The sequence below is a fragment of the Thunnus albacares genome, chromosome 13 (genome assembly GCF_914725855.1).
Source record: "Thunnus albacares chromosome 13, fThuAlb1.1, whole genome shotgun sequence".
Classification (NCBI taxonomy): domain Eukaryota; kingdom Metazoa; phylum Chordata; class Actinopteri; order Scombriformes; family Scombridae; genus Thunnus; species Thunnus albacares.
Window position 1 is genome coordinate 3,766,944 of NC_058118.1, and position 16,790 is coordinate 3,783,733.

At 39.4% G+C, this 16,790-nt stretch overlaps 1 protein-coding gene across 5 annotated transcripts in view; it reads left to right on the top strand.

Annotated features, from left to right (window-relative positions):
- The window catches only part of arhgap32b (Rho GTPase activating protein 32b), a 108,231-nt gene that overhangs the window by 59,159 nt on the left and 32,282 nt on the right, over positions 1-16,790 (top strand). For 4 of the 5 annotated variants that reach the window (XM_044370739.1, XM_044370740.1, XM_044370741.1 and 1 more), the window contains 5 exons: positions 8,766-8,852; positions 12,654-12,791; positions 13,911-14,003; positions 14,821-14,943; positions 15,348-15,425. In XM_044370739.1, coding sequence (XP_044226674.1) covers positions 8,766-8,852; positions 12,654-12,791; positions 13,911-14,003; positions 14,821-14,943; positions 15,348-15,425 — 519 coding nt within the window. Of the gene's footprint in view, positions 1-1,999; positions 2,632-8,765; positions 8,853-12,653; positions 12,792-13,910; positions 14,004-14,820; positions 14,944-15,347; positions 15,426-16,790 lie in introns of those variants that run through there. The other variant, XM_044370743.1, reaches the window with a different exon arrangement.

A 16,790-nucleotide genomic window follows, 5' to 3' on the forward strand; every position in this document is an offset into this window, starting at 1 on the left:
CAAACTTTTAACCTGCAAAGCTAAACACATCCCCATCAGCCTCAGCTCTACATTGTGTTTAGGGCTAATTAGCAAATGTTAGCATGCTAAACCAAGATGATGACAATGGTAGATATTAAACCTGCTGAATCTGAATCTGTATTTTCACTATGAGCATGTTAGCATGCAGATGAAAGCACAGCCTCATAGAGCTGCTAGCATGTCAAGTAACTAGTGGGTTAGTAGTAGCTGCCATGCACAGTGTGATCATTTCCAAAGAAAACATTGCAGTCCTCAGATATGGAAGTCAGAAGTCATCCGATTTGGGATTCAAGTTCATCACGGGTCTGATTGTAGGACTTCAGCACTGCAGCACAACCTGAGTGATCTTCAGTCACAAATGTTGAAAATGTCTAACTGATGAATCTTACACAGAAATAAGGGGGAAAAAAACTATTCTCCTGTCTCCAAAAATAGAAAACACCTCAATTCCATGTAAAGCTAATCTGTGGTGTATAAATGTGTGCGGTGAGGGAAGACACTTTGCTTTGTGTTTTTAGTTTCAGCAGAATACAGCACATCATATTTATACATTATAATCTGCATTGTAAGTTTTGTAGAGAAAAATAATATATGGAGGATATTTGTTGGGATTTCTTTTTCTTTTTGCATCAGTTAGAGCAGAACTTCAGCTGTGGTTACATTTCCTGGACAACATCTGACCTCCCTGCATGTGGTCCAACCTTTCACCAGCAGAGCAGAGCAGAATGATGAACTGGGTCATCATTGGATTATTATTTGATAAACATAAGCAGACTTGTAGTGGAGAATGATTAAATGCTCCGGCAGCAGCCAGTTAAACCAGACATCCCAGTGCACTGAGAGGGGCTCTTTGCTTTTCCTGGAAAGCTGGAACAATTTTGGCCGAGCGGTGACTGTTAGCAGATTGACACTTTGTTGCTTTTCCCCTGTTAATGTTCAGTAGCAGGTGTTTTGATCACGTAGTCATTTCAGGAATGAAGGTTGCAGCAATGCAAGTAAGTAAATGATGTTTGCAATGTTTCAATCTGAATTTATTTGAAATATGTGGAAGTTTGATCTTGTGTCCTGTTATTGTAATATTTCTTTTCCTGAACACACACACACACACACACACACACACACACACACACACACACACACACACCACTTGTTTTTCAAGCACCACAGGGAGAGATTTAGTGAGTACTGCAGGTTGTATGCAGCTCCTGGCTCCCACATGTCTTCCTCAGCGAGGCGGGTTGTTTGCTTGTATTACCACTCTCCTGTCCAGCCATGGGTCTTTTTAATCCATCTCATATTTGGATGGCACATATGAAGTCATCACAGCCGATGCAACCTACAGTTTTTGTCTTCTTTTTTTTTTTTTGTTTGAGCTATTTGGCTGCAACCTGAGAGCAGGCTGTTCAGCAAAGGGAAAGTTCCGGTTATATTTTTGGTGACTCTATTTCTACTTTGCAAGTGTGGTGGACTACAAACTACCACACTCCATGTCTGATTTATTGTGGGGTGGGTTTTTAAATGCAGTGGTTGGTCCCCTAGAGTTTAAGAGGCTTTCTGTTTTTGTTGCATCTGCAAAGATCAGTCACTGACATAATCAATGCTTTGAGGATGCGTTTAGATAGATCTGTCCTTTGACTCTTTATTTATATCCTACTCACAAGAGCTGCAGATTTCCTCAGTTGAGTAAAATGCCACTGTGAAAGAGGACAGCAGAGAGAGGACTGCACATGTGAAAACTGCTCTCCTGCTCTCCCCCCCCCCCCCCCCCCCCCCCCTTTTCCTTCTGTTACCTCCTGCCCTCTCTCTCTCTCTCTCTCTCTCTCTCTCTCTCTCTCTGCTCCGCTTCTTTCTGCTGTCTCTCTCTCCCTCCATCCCCGCTCTTTGTCCTGGGAATGTACCAACCAGAGAGGAGGAAGAGGAGGAGAGAAGGGGGGAGGGGTGAGCCAGCATGTCAGACAGGGGAGAGGAGGAAAAAGGGAGAGAATAGCATGTGGCGGAGGGACAGAGAAAGCAGACGGTGAGGTCGGCAAGAGGAACAAGACTGAAAGAAAATAGCAAAAAAAAAACAACAATTGGGTGTTCCCACCTCCCATTATTTCCTGCTGCTAATTAAATTGGGTGTTAACAAAGTTCTGTTGGGTGCTAGCCATCAGAGAAAGGAAGCCAACAAGAGAAAGAAAGCAAGAGAATCAGGATGGGGCATCACAATGGAGGGATGGGAGAGAGGGCAAAATGGAGGAGATGAAAGCTGTCCAGTTATGGAATCCAACATACCACCACCTCTCATCCTCCAACAGTGCCGCTGCTAATATTACTGCCTCCCTCCCTGTCTGTGACTCCCTCACTGGGAGAGCTTACACTGTATGTGAAGGAAAGTGGAGAGCTGACATTTACGTCCTGCTGAGGGGAAATTTTGTTCTGGACTGGCGAAACAGGACCATGCGAGACGGGATGTACATTCTCTAGAAACACGCTCGCACAGAGAAATAGAAACTGGGGACAGGTGTTGCAGTGTTAAGGAGGGGCAAACTCTTGAGTGCGAAGCTCTACGGCATGAACGGAAGCAAAGTGTAGGAACTAAAACAAGGAACGAGTGAAAACCAAACAGCTGTGAGTATTAAATGTCTTTCTGTCTTTTTGACTGTGGCATTTTGTTCTTTTCATCTTCTCTTTTGACTTTTCTACTGCTGCTCTGCAGTTATCAAAGCAAAGCTTCCTTGCTGTCCTTGTGTACCTGCAGGACTCACTTAAATTGCTTCTGTCCAATATATGGCTGTTGGATTGAGCTTTTTTTTTCTCTGCAGAAAGCTTTTGTTTGACTGTTTAACTTAAACTCTGTCTCTTACTTGCTGTCTTTGGAAAATGAGCGCTATGGATGGGATTTCTCTTGCTTTGAGGAATTTAATGACCCTCCTCTTACAATGATGTAAACAAGAAGACAGCTCAGACCACCCATTTATGTGTATTTGTTTTCAATCTGACCATATACAGCTGGAGGACAGGGGGATCAGAAGCCCGGAAAGTTCTGACTTTATAATTATAAACAGTGCTTTGTCTAGTTGTCATGGTGATCTTTCTTGGGGTCTTTATGTCTATTTTTTCATTGTTTCCACACAATGTACAGTTTTAACTTCCATAATTGCTTATTCTTTCATATTTAGTGTTATATTCTGTGAAAGACAACATCTGCTCACTTCATTATTTCAATGCTTATGGTTTTTATAAAGATCCAGTTTGCTCAGGACTGGTAAGACTGCAGCCACCTTCACTGTTAGGCTTCGCTGTGGCTGCAGGGACAACGTGTGCTGGTGCAGAGCAGGTTGAAGTGAAATCAAATTAGAATGTGGCGTGTGGCATGCATCGCAAAAAGCGTTTCTTCAGGCTGTGACAAGGCCTAGAATGGTTGACAACCTGTCCGTATGCCATGTCTGTTTGGGTGCACGGTCGGATCTCATCATAAGTTGTAATTTGGAAAAAAAACTACCGCCTAAAAGCAGAAGCACTCGCTGGCTTATACTGCTATTTCCATAAATAGAGAAACTGTTATGTCGAGCAAGCACTGATCTTTGTATTTATTTTCTTATACTCCACTGAAAATGTTTCTGCAATTACCAACTTCAGAATGTTAAAAAAAAAAAAAAAAAAAAAAAAAAAAAATGTTAGTTCTACAGTCCTGTTATTATGCAGCTGGGAGCCAACCTGCAGTGCGCTTCCCTCGCTCGCTCGCTCGCTTATTTTGAAATGCCATCCATAATTTCTAAGTGCTCTGTCAGCAGATGTACAGTAGACTGTTGAGGACTTGGCACTAATGGCTAGATATGTCTAAGCATTTCATTCTCACAATACGACATGTGTCTTCCTGCAAAATTCATATAAAGAGCTGTACATGTCGGTACTGTGTTCATCTTTTGAGCGGTAGACTACTGAGATATACAGTTTATCAATTGTAATGACATGGACATTGTCTGCAGAAGGAATGATGAATGTCATGTCACCCTCTGGTGGTAATAATCCTCTATGTGGAATTGTAGCCCCTTTTATATATTGTGTACTATCTTTCCTAGCAGCATTAGTTTGTTTCCCTCTTTATGTTATGAGCTACTGACCTTTTTCAGTCATACATGGTTATCCTGAATATGCTGAAGTGAGGCCAGATGTTGTGTAAAAGTTGCCCCACGCGAGGCCTGATTTCATGTTTTAAAAATGGCATATAAGCTCCTCTGGCTGCCTGTTACCGTCTGTTTAAACCTCAACACAATTTACGAGTTTTCAAACCTTTCACCATTCTGTTCCAATCAACTATTGCCAAAGAATCAGAGAAATGAATGTTTCATCCCAGACTCCCTTGTAGCTTTTCACTTGAAAGTTAACATGAAAGTGACAGAAACACTTCTGAGCCTTTTTTTTTTTATAGTCCCGGACCCTGGAGTCTTACAGCTTCTATCACAAAGGAAGACTCAGTAATAGCATGGATATTGTTAAATTAGCTGTTTGAAAATATTGATGCTCCTGTCAACACATGACCACGAACATAAAACATTTCCAGACGATTTCTGGATGCAGCTGCACATGTGAAGGCGCTTTTGAGATGGTTTTTCCCACCATCATGCATTATTAAAACACATGCGCACCACTTTAGAGTAGAATAGAATAAAGCTTTAAAGTCCCTGAGGGGCAATTTGGCTTATATACAGCAGTCAGTAATAATAAATACAGAACAGTACAGCAATTAATTAAAAAAACAGCAATAAATACAAGGAAGAACACAGATTAATTGTTGTCAGTGTCACTTACCAAACCAAGGGGTGATAGAAAATGCTAAAACTGACTTGATAAAGTATGCATCACCTGTGACAGACACTGGAATGTCTAACCTGAAGAGCAATCTTGGTTTATCAGTTTGATAATGAAATCAGTGCAGATACTCGTACCGCTGGACTCCCCTTCAATGATAGTTGGAACAAGAGAAGTAGACCTCCTGGGAACATCTCTTTGGTCTTAGAAACTTTCAGTTATAGGAAAGTCTGATCACACCAACCACTCTGTTTCACATCACTGACTATCACTGAGTCCAACAGCCAAACTCCTATCTTCAAAAAACTATCTTTATGATTACTCTGACAGTGGACTTTGCAGAAGATGAGAGTTTACTAGACAGAGTACAATTCACTCAAATGCTCTCTATTATATATTAAGATTATTGTTAGAATCTGACAGCAGCCATTGTGCAAGGACATGGATCTGAATGCTATTAAAAACTGAAGGGAAGTTGAAGAAGTGTTATTATTGCAGTAAAATTCCAGAGAATGTCATGTTTTGTAATGTTTGTCTTGGCCTGCATCTCTTACAGCAAAGTTCAACAATCACTCTTGTCTCGTCAGTCACAGTCGGTCGTTGCTTTTCTTCATTTCCTAAAGTATAAGTCCAAACTCATAAACCTGTCCTGCAAAATCGGAGAAAGCCTTTTCTAATATCTGCTTCTACGGCTTTGTTTCGAAGGTTTGTTTTTATAGCTTCTGCAGGAGAATGGCTTTTGGTTGCACAGCCAGTGTAAAACATTACTGTGTTCTCAGGGCGGATACTGAACAACTGAGAGGTAATTAGGTCATTTGCTGTCATACTAGTTTGTCTCTCCGAAAAGAAACGCAGCCACAGAAAAGGACATTGTTGTTCCGTGAAAGCTTTACTTACCGCTGCCCCTCCATTAACAACTGTCTTTAAATCAAGCCTGCTTTAATGGGAACAAAAACGCTTCCATGTGTTTTTCTCTCTTCACTGGCACCATGACATTGCTCAGACAATATCTGTTTAGTGGACTTTTGAAGCATGTAAATACCTTCCGTCTCAGCTGTTGTGCTTGCTATTGTGAAAGAACTGAAATCTGAACAAACAGTTGCAGATTTCACCTAATAAGCTGAACCCAGTAAAATAGAGCAGAAAGCATTACCAATGCAGTTGTGTAAGAGAGGCGACAGAGATGTAACAAACATGTAGAAGCGAGACTGATGCTGAGAAAGCCAACAGCAGGTCCTGCCAGGCAGAGTTTCAATAGCACTCAACATTATGACCATTGTTTCTGATGGAGACTCCCTCCAACCTGCAACTAGACCTCACTACACCTGGCTAGCTGATGTGCTACATCACATTTTTATATGGTCTTCTGGTGTTATAAGCTCAGTAGATGAAACTCTGCCACAGGATGGTCTGTCCATTACACTGACATATGTAATGCTCAAAACTATGCATATACATTATCTTGTCATACATATGAATATGAGAAAGGTCTGTAACTCCCTACAAACTCCTTTTCATTATGGAAACCCGTAACCTGGAGCTTCCCATAACGTGAACTTTGAGGAGCCTGTAAGACTTTGGTTCTTGGTTCAGTCTTATGTTTCCACTGTGTTCTACAAACCAGAACATTTTGGATAAACGTCATTGAAATGGCTTCATCGCTTCACATACTGGAGCATAAATTGTCATTTTTATGTGCTGTTAGGTAGGATTTTGTTTCACAGTCACATATACTAGGTGAATAAGGACATATTGTTTTACAACAAACCTCCTTGCAGTTCTTATCCAAACATATTACTTTATTGATCGTGATGTTTGCCATGTTGCAAATTAGCTGTTGCATTGTTTCCTCCCAAGAATACTTGGAACTTAGATTCACCTCCTGAACAGTGCCCAAATTTAGGTTCAACAACTTACGCCAAAGGTAGGGGGAGAAGAGGGGGAACAAAAACAATGACTACATGTTAAGTTATGGGCCATCAAAAGAGTTGCTGAGATGATACTTTATGCCTGAATCAAAGAGATCATGTCAACAAAACAAAATATGTCAAAATAGTGTCAAAAATGGATCAGTTGCTGCTTGCAAAGACTGAAATTGGTACAGTAAGATGACCTTTGAAATTACAGTCAGCTAAACATTCTAAGTATGATAGCAGTAATTTACCATAGCCTGAAATAGAGCCACATTCTAACCCCTACAGATTCTGTTTTATAAAACAAAGGGAAAAAAACCATGCAGCAGATAAAAAGCATCGATCCATAAGGCGTAACGCAGAGATGACTAGAATCTCCGTCCATGACTTGTTAACAAGGTATATTTGTCTGATGAGCAGATGGAAATTCAATACCACCTGGAGCTTAGTGATATTTAGAGATAAGAAATATTTTGCACTACCTGATTTTATGCAAACTGCATTAACATTCGAAATTAGGGAAAAGGGGAGTTTGAAAAATATATACATAAAGAAACAAAAGGTATTTTATATAAGGTAGTTTACAGTTTTCTATCCACCTGTAAGAGGACAAAGAATGGGACTAACTGAGGTCAGCAGGTGGTGGAGGTATAAAAGAGAACACATGATCATGCTCGGTGGGTTTGCTCTGTGATAAAACCTTTATGGGAAGATTTACAGAAAAACATGGAAGAGAGTCAGGGGATATGAATCCTGAAGTGCCCTCTATTTGAGTTGAATCAAATAGAGTCGTGTATGTTATGTAAGGGTGATGACTGGTCCTTAGAGAACTGAGGAGTTAAATCATTTAAAAACAACAAAATCAATATTATTGAAAAAGAACCAAAAAGATAGACTTATTAAGGAATATGGAATGAATGTGTGTTACATCTGAAGGGAAAACATTAAATCAAATTAATCTTTACAGTTAACTCAGTTATGTTGTGTTGGTATTTGGACTCAAGGATAAAATAACAGATTTGTACAACTGAATTATGTTTTTAAATAATATTAGCAATAAAAGGCAAAAATTTGAACAGTTGCAAATGATGCATCTCTGGAATGTGAGCCATCAGTCAGAATTACTAAAGAGACCACATCCAACTGAGGTCTGTTTGTTAACATGCACAAAATAGTTGGGTTGTAAATATGGAGCTGTCAGAGATGACACCTGCCAGCAGCCTCTCTTAGCACAGCTGTCCATATGACTGTTATGTGTTCTCTGCTAAGCAGATGCTAGCTGTGCCAGTGCACGCAGCTTCATGCTTGTCTCCTCATCTATATTTCATCAAGATGTGGGCGGTCCGTGCTGTCCCACTTGGAACCCATGACTATAATCATCATCATATACATTATCCATTTATTTTCAGAAGCTTCCTTGTTTTTTTTCATGTAGAGTAGATCCAGTCTGTGATTAAAAGCTGCCTTTCCACCCTGCTTTGTCTGCATGGGCTTGAAAGTGATTTCAGAAGGAAAACAGAGGTTTTAGAGATGTTTCCTTTGAGTAATAATATCTTGGCCACCTGAAGTAAAGGCGATATCGGGAGTGTAACCTAATATTTCTGATATTGCCTTGAAATCTCCCTGTAAGTAGCTTCAAAGTGAATAAAAGACTTCTTCTACACCGTCACACTGACAAAGGCTCATGTTTGTTTTAGATGTTATGCCAGCACTTCATTAAAGCTACAGCATGTTACACTTATGACTGAAACACTCATGGCTGCATCACTAAATTAAATGAAAAAGAAAAAAAGAAAAACAGCGTGCTTGATATGTTTGGCTTGGGATCAAGAGTCGAATTTAAATTGTGCAGTTTTTTGCCTACTGTAGTGCTCGAGTGAGAGTAACTGAGTCATATGAGCCACTGTCAGAGGAAAGCTAAGGGTTATAGTGTTATCTAAGTCACCATTATCTAATTTTATCTCTTTTTTGGAAATGACCTGATGGATAAAGAGATGTTTGTCTAATGCTCCATCCACTCTTTCTTTTTTCTTTCAGTTGACCCTCGGGGATGAACAGTGTGAAGTGACGCGGAACGGCTACGAGTCTAAGGAACTGGTGTACTTAGTTCATATTTACTGCCAGGTAAGACTGCACTTCTCATCTAACAGTACCATCACACAGAAATACAGATACATACCTAAAGTCCCACAAGCAAACATACTATTATATACAATTATATATGTACTCCCACACAGGCTCCACTCCATGTGAAAACATACACACCAGGCTGTGTGTAAAATCCATATTCATGCATTTAGCTTTTCTCTTAACTTGCCTTAAGTGATTTCCATCCCACATATAATGGTTCAGTACAACCTGTTCAGATAGCCAGTGCTCTCTTCTGCTATGAGCAAAGCACCGGCTCAAATTCAGACATTTCTGAAACACTTAACTTATTGTTTCAGAAATCCAAGTTATGTGGGAATTTGGAACTGAATTGAAAAGAGCTGTGGATGAATGCCAGGATGGGTGAGCGATTCAGAAGAATGCTGGATAAAAATTGGATATCTTAAAGCCCTGAGCTTTTACAAAGTACTGTACATGTTTCTGCATATTTTAGGTAGATGTTACCTTGGCTGTATTATTTGGATTGAATTGATTATGTTTTCTATCTATATGTTTCTTTGTCATTATTGACATATCCAATCACTCATTGCAAAGTGCCATTTTGTTATCATTGTGGGCAGAGTTGGTGCAGAGTGTTCCCTTCAGTTGGCACTATTATTTTTCACGTCTTCCTCTTACAGCTAGTTGTGCATTCCTTGTTTGGTTTCACTGCAGATGTCTTCTCAAAGTAGAAACAGTTGGCTTAGTCATCTTCAAAATTCCCTTATTAGGGAGGGATGTCATAATAAAGTAATAAGCAAATTATTTATGATTACATCACATACAAAGTTTTGCAAGAAATTTGATTAACCCAAAAAATGGGCATAGCTTTGCAGTAGAACACACATGCACACCAGCTGCTCAGAAGCTTTGCTTCAGCCTCTTCCAATGACATTTTTGATTCTGGTTTCATGCGTTTCCCTCTACAGATCATATTCCATTTGCACGACCTTGGCAATGCCACACAAGTATGCAGCTGTGTACTTGGAAATTCCAGCTTCTTACAGCCATCGGAAAACTGCTAAATCTACACCAGTTTTGTTTGAAAAAGGACAAAAAAACTGGCAAAGAGTTTGGCTTGAGTTCTGCACTCAGAGCTTTAAACAGAGAAAGTAGCACAGCACAGTGAGATTGGTTCAGTTCCACAGACCCAGAAAGGGGGGGAGTGACTAGAATCACCGTCTGAAAGTGGGGCAGGAAAGCATAAAGAGTTCCCCGAGCCCACAGAGCCCTCCCAGCGCTGTCTGTCCCAGCCAGCACTTTAAAACACCACTAGAATCTGTGGGCTGAGTAGTGCACTGCAGTCCTAGTCGCACAGGCCCTGGCCTCGGTACAGACGGATGTTTCTAGGCCAAATCAAAGCAAAAGACTTTTTCCACCACTAGATTCTCTCAGTGGGTTTGGAGGTTTGGAGCTTGTCTTACTGGATGAAATAGAAACAACAAATCCATGGAATAACTCTCTTAGATTTTCTCTTTTTTTTAAGTAAAGTTACATTTAATGTGGTGGATTGAGGGCAAAATTCTCTTGGTTGCACTTGCACTGTTGGCATTTAATCACTGCATTTTACTAGGAAGGGCTGAGTAAGCTGTTGCTGTTATTTGTTTTTGAAGACATTTCCAATATCAAAGTATACAAGTCCACTAGAGACTTGATTCCCTTTTTCATTTCTTATTTTTTTGAGACAGTGCCATTGTATTCGAGGTATGAAAGGAGTGTCTGTGGGGACAAAAACATTGTCACAGCAGTTTGGGATGATAATGGTTTTAGTGGACTTGTCTTTATGCTGACACAGAGGCTGGCAGCTCTTTTTTGGAACGTTATCCACAAAATGTAACTACTGGTAACACATTTTGGTGTCAGTGTTTGACCTTGAGTTTTAGACCAGACCAGCCAACCTGAGCAGCCTGCTGTGGTTTTTGTAGAGGGGATACAGCAGCTAATGATATGACAGCAGGTAAATTCATGAAGGCAATGTTGAAAGTTGAAAGTAACATATTAATGTACAATTTTTAAATTATAATAAATAATATAATTAATAATATAATTACCGTTATTTGTACAGCACTCTTCCTAACAAAGTTACAATGTGGGGGGAAATTGAAAAAAACAAATGCTAGCGACACCTAAGAAATGGAATCATAAAACACATGGATGATATAATAATGTTAAATGTAGATTAAATATAAAATTGGAAAAGTGGAGCAGTAAAACCAGAAGAAACATTAAATATTCACAAAGGAAGGATTACATTCATATGTTAGGTAGGTAGACGTTCAGGTGGGAAAAAATAAAAACATGGATAACTTTATGAAAATCAGCAAGAGAAAAAAATGACCTAATTTGAGAGATTTTCAGTTGAAAAACATAATTGGACAATATTCTTCACTTGGTCCTCAAAACAGGGAGCAGCATCAAAAATAACACCAAACTGTCTGCTTGATGTTTTTTTCACAGAGAGCCTAACCTACTGTCAAATTGATTGGTAGACATTTCTGGTCCAATTAGTATGATCTTAGATTTATCATTTTATGAAACCTCTTAGCATTTAATGTCATTAAGGCAGGCAAGAAGACTGGTTACACTTGTTACTGCAATCAGTGGATTGCAGTGGAACATACAGTATAACTGCATTTCCTTCTAATAGCAACTGAAGAGAACTTCATTGCTTTGTTCACATGACTGAGGGGAAGAAGATACATTGAAAACAACAGTGGGCCAAGAAGGGACCCTTGGGGAACACCACAATTAAACAGACTTAGTCTGAGTCTGATGTTACAACAGAGAAGCTTCTGTTAAAGAGATAAAATTGTAATGATTCATTTTTTCAGGTATTACACAGATTTAATAACTTCCTGAACCCTTCCTTAAGTAGATGACTGCTCCTTAAAATACTGTAACATTCATCTTCACACCTGAAAGCTTGGAGGAAGAAAAAAAAACCTTAATATTTTCTCCATTGGTCCACACTAGTATTCAGCTTATGCAGACTCAACATTGATGAGAGAGTTGAGGCAGTGGACTGGGGCTTTTGTATGTTTTATCCCTTTTACTATAAATCCCATTGGTGCAGTGATGTAAAGCTACATTTTACACTACTGCAGATCATTAGATTGATAAAGGACTTTTTCTTACCTTCCAAGCAGCCAGTAGAATTGCTGTTGTGCAGCCTGCTCCAAGGTACTCAAGTGTTAGATGCTCTCACCAGCAACTGAACACACCAACCCAGAAGAGTCCTCAAAACAGATTCAGTTAGTTTATTACCATCTTGTACTGAAGTGAAGGGAAAACAGTTACTGTCTGGGAGGTAGGAAAATGTATTCATCAAGCTGAAATGTTAATCTGTGCTTTAGAAACACTTGGCAGTAATGTTAAGTATACACAATGTAGTGTGGGTAATGGGCCTGCTCCTTAATGATGTCTGCCTCCCCCACAACTAGTACTGTCTATAAACTGTTTGATACACCTGGAGTGTCCTGAAGTGTTGTATGTACTGTCACTACCAATTTTAAGGTTTTATCATGTGTCCTACATACATGCAGAAGGATATTTTGTATGTGGAATTATTTGGAAAGCATGAAATATTGCCAACATGACATGAGACATGAGGTAACACTTCAACAACAACCTAGCTGGAGTTGAATGTCATGAAGACAGTAATGTGTTAAAGGCTACCGCATGTAGCTCTTTAGTTGACTGAGGTGTTCTCTGCGTCTATTTATGTGTTGTGTTGTTACAGTTTTTACTCATTTTACTCTTTTTGTTGTGGTGCTAAAGGGTCGAAGCTGGATTGTGAAGCGCAGCTATGAGGATTTCCGTGTCCTGGACAAGCACCTGCACCTCTGCATCTATGACCGACGTTTCTCACAGCTGCCTGAGCTGCCTCGATTAGACAGCCTGACTGATCAGTCAGAGGTAAGCACTAGAAACACACATCTACACACATTTGAGACTGGAAATCCCATTTTCTTGTGTCCAGAGTTTAACTTTTTAATCTTGGCCTCAGGAGAAAGGAACATTATGTATGCAAAATCAGTATTTATTTTTAAAATTGGGGAACCTGGCTTTGCTTATGCTTTGTTTGTGTTCTCATTGAGCCATCCAGTGTTTAGTAAGCTCCTAAATTAAATGAATGATGATATTTGCTGCCCATACACTTTTAAAATACAAGGTAACAAGGTATCAAGTTATCTAGATAAAACCTATTCCGATTACTGTGCTTTGATATCCGATATGATCTACATGGCTTTTGTCTTGGGAATGAACATTTTGATATTTTGCCAGTCATTCCCTCTTTAGCCCTCTTTTGAAATGTATTCTGAGCCAGATGAAACCTTTAAGGTCAGATTGAGGCTCTACAAGGAATGCAGAGGTATCAAACCAAACTCGCAAAACCAGTTTATCACTGAGGGTTATTGTGTGTGTGGACTCTTTCAGAATAATGGGCTGCCTGCACAACACTATTGTGCCTTCACCAGAAGCATTTAAAGGATTAATGGTTCCAACGAAATTTCTCTGGATTTTATGTTCCACTACTTTTAATATATAACCCGAGGCTGACCATTGGGTTACAATAATGAACAGTGAAGAAACTTTGAGTTTAGACAAGAAGATCTCAAACACAAGAGCTGCAACTTGTACTTCCTATACATTCTACTCAATAAGGTTTTAGTGTTAGCATTAGTCCAAGTGTGTAGATGTGGGGCACCAGAAACTATAAAAGTAAATTAGCCTTGTAATATGAAGTTATAGCTGCAGTTGTCATTACAAATGGTTTACTGCCAAGTAAAATTCTTTAGTTCCATGATTAGTTGTATTTTTCACTCTGCAAACACGTAACAAAAGGAGCCCATAACTGCTAATGGTAATTAGTAACATAGATGGAAGGCAGCTTTGGCTGAAATTACAAATTATTGCTGTAATAGTTAAGTTTCATATTCAGTGTGTTGGTAGTGGATGAACATAGTGCTAAATGGTAGTATCTGAAGTAAATGTAATGACTTCAACTTGTCTGTGTGTTTTCTTCCATGTTAGTCAGTTTCCCAAATGTTGTTGGCTTACCTCTCCCGGCTCTCAGCCATCGCTGACAACAAGATCAACTGTGGGCCTGCCCTCACATGGATGGAGGTAAGGCTGTGCTCTCCTCTGTCTTTAAGGAGTAGTTTTCAGTTGTCTAGCAGGTTCTTAGGTAATTGGATCTTAAGGCTTGTTTGCCAAAAGGTTGATAATACAACATAATAACACAATACAACATAATATAATAGCCCTGCATTGGTTGCTGCCTGAATTGCTGCAGCATTGGGGTCAAGCACTGCAAACTTATGTAATATTTAAATATGCAGCAAAGTGAAATTTCTAATTTCTTTACATACCGCACAGCTACATCAACAGATAAGGAACAATAAGACAAAAGTAGGATAAAAGATTCCTTTTTCCTCATGTTTGCTTTTAGTGTGAATGTGAAACACATATTATCTGACCTGGCCTCAGGGCCCTGCTCCTGACTGGGGACTTACAGTGATTTACTTTGTTATAAAAGATTAATACAGGTTTGTATGACTGCACGATTACTATATAGTCTTCCCAACTATTAATTCACTCTTCAGCAACATACTTGAATAAGATGGTAGAGAAGGAGCTGCTGAATTAACTTTTCACAAGGTGAACAAAAAAAGAAAATAAACCCTATAGGCATTCCATTTTGCAAATATATTTGCCAGTTTTGACACACTTTTGACATATGAATGTCAAGTGTAAACATTGCAGTGACACCATTTCATGAACTGAACACAGCACAAAGAGTAATGCAAAGTTGTATAATTGAGAAGTATTTCAGTGATGTGAGTGGAGCTACAGATGGGTATTGTGTGAACAGTGATGACCAGGTATTTATCTGTGGCCAGCAGTATTGTGTGAAAGGCCTGTGTATTTGTTTGTGCACCAGGTTGACAATAAGGGGAATCATCTATTGGTCCATGAAGAGTCGTCCATCAATGTGCCAGCTATCGCTGCTGCCCACGTCATCAAGCGCTACATTGCACAGGCCTCAGACGAGCTGTCCTTTGAGGTGACAACCCTTAACATCAACACTTCGCACACGCACACCCTCTCTCTCTGTCTCTAGATATACAGAGAATTCATTAGAATTCCTTACAGATATTTCCTCATCTCTTGTTGCCTTCTGCATAAAGATTACCTAACACTGAACTTGACAGACAGTGATAAAGAAAAAGAACTGCAGGAGCAATAAAGCTATCTTTTCTGATACAAATGTTTACTGTGAGCAAACTCAGCAGCTAAAAAGGTATGTTTTTAGACAAGTACAAAATCACTCTGCTCTGAAAATTCCTTTTTGTATTATGGTCTTGTTATTGAAAGTGAAAGTCTCGCTTTGTAATGATTTCAATTTTCACTGATGTCTTCTATTGGCAAGAGGTAAAAGAACAATCTTGCCTTTGTTGCTCTCTGCAGGTTGGCGACATTGTGTCAGTGATTGACATGCCCCCTAAAGAAGACACCACATGGTGGAGGGGCAAGCATGGCTTTCAGGTAGGACAGCTCACAAAATACACATACCTGTGTATACACACACACACACACACACACACACACACACACACACACACACACACACACACGTTTTCTCTTTCTCTGTCTTTTCCTCTGGCTGTAAACTTTTGATTAGTTTTGCACTTGAGGAATTTCAAGGACAAGGACAGAATGTTGCTGTGTAAAGCAGAGTTAGTTCAAAGACAAAGCAAGATACAAATCCTCTTTTATGTGAAGCTTTTGAGCAGATTACAGGGTGTGTGCCTCCCCCTGTAATGCTGGACTGATTCATATTCCTACATGGTCTTCAGGACAATCCTATAACACACTAAAACTTGTGCTTTTCCGGACTTTTGTCACAATCCCCCTTAATTCTCACAGTTTCAACTCCCGGCATCCCGTAGTCTAAGCATTGTATTTGCTTATTGTTCACCTCTGACTGAAATAAAGTGTAAAAATATGAATTCAAATCATTAATACTACATAATTTGATTTAGTATAAATATTTTCAGAGGGTTTAACAGCCTGTTGTACAGTATATTATAAGAAATAATAATTTGAAATGGAGGAAAGGAAGTGTGTCTAGATTATGTTTGTGTGTATAGGCTCCACCCAAACAAATACATACAGAACACTGTGGGCCAGATTTTCTAAGGCTTTTCTGGCGCAGATGTGACACATTCTGCCCCAAACACATGCACTGTATCAAACAAACACAGCAGGCATGAGTCGCAGTTTGCATATCAGATTTGTGCACGAGAGCACCAGACAGTGCTCCTTTTTGCATATGCATTTGAAGGAAGATTGTGCAAATAAGAGGAGGAGTATATTGCAATAATAACATGTTAGATTACAAAGATTGATCATGTATTTACTAATGTCACATAATGTGCGGCTGCAGGAAAATTCTCTCACTCTGAAAAGCAGGTGTAAATGTAGCGCAGATGAGATTTACATGAGCCGGAAGGTGAATTTAATATAGGCCTCTATACTTATCATTCGAACTGGAGCGATAATTATTAATGAACACAGTGTCTGATTACTGTAAAAGTAAATAGTGGATGGTGTGTTATGGTTTCTGTTTGAATTGGACAACTGCAACATGAATATTATGTCACTCCATCTCCTTTATGTTTCATGCCTCCTACTGCTTTAATAATTAGATATATAGCTTATAATGTCCTATTTATATGAGTGATATTTTGTGTGTTGCAGTAACATTCTCAGGTGGATTTGAACTGCAGCTGAAGTAAATGTTTTGAATTCAGGATCACTACATTATAATCTCTCCTCAAAGGTCTGTTATCCCAGACAAATCCCACTACTGAACTGCACCTGCTGAGCTCTCCTTCATTTACTGAATTT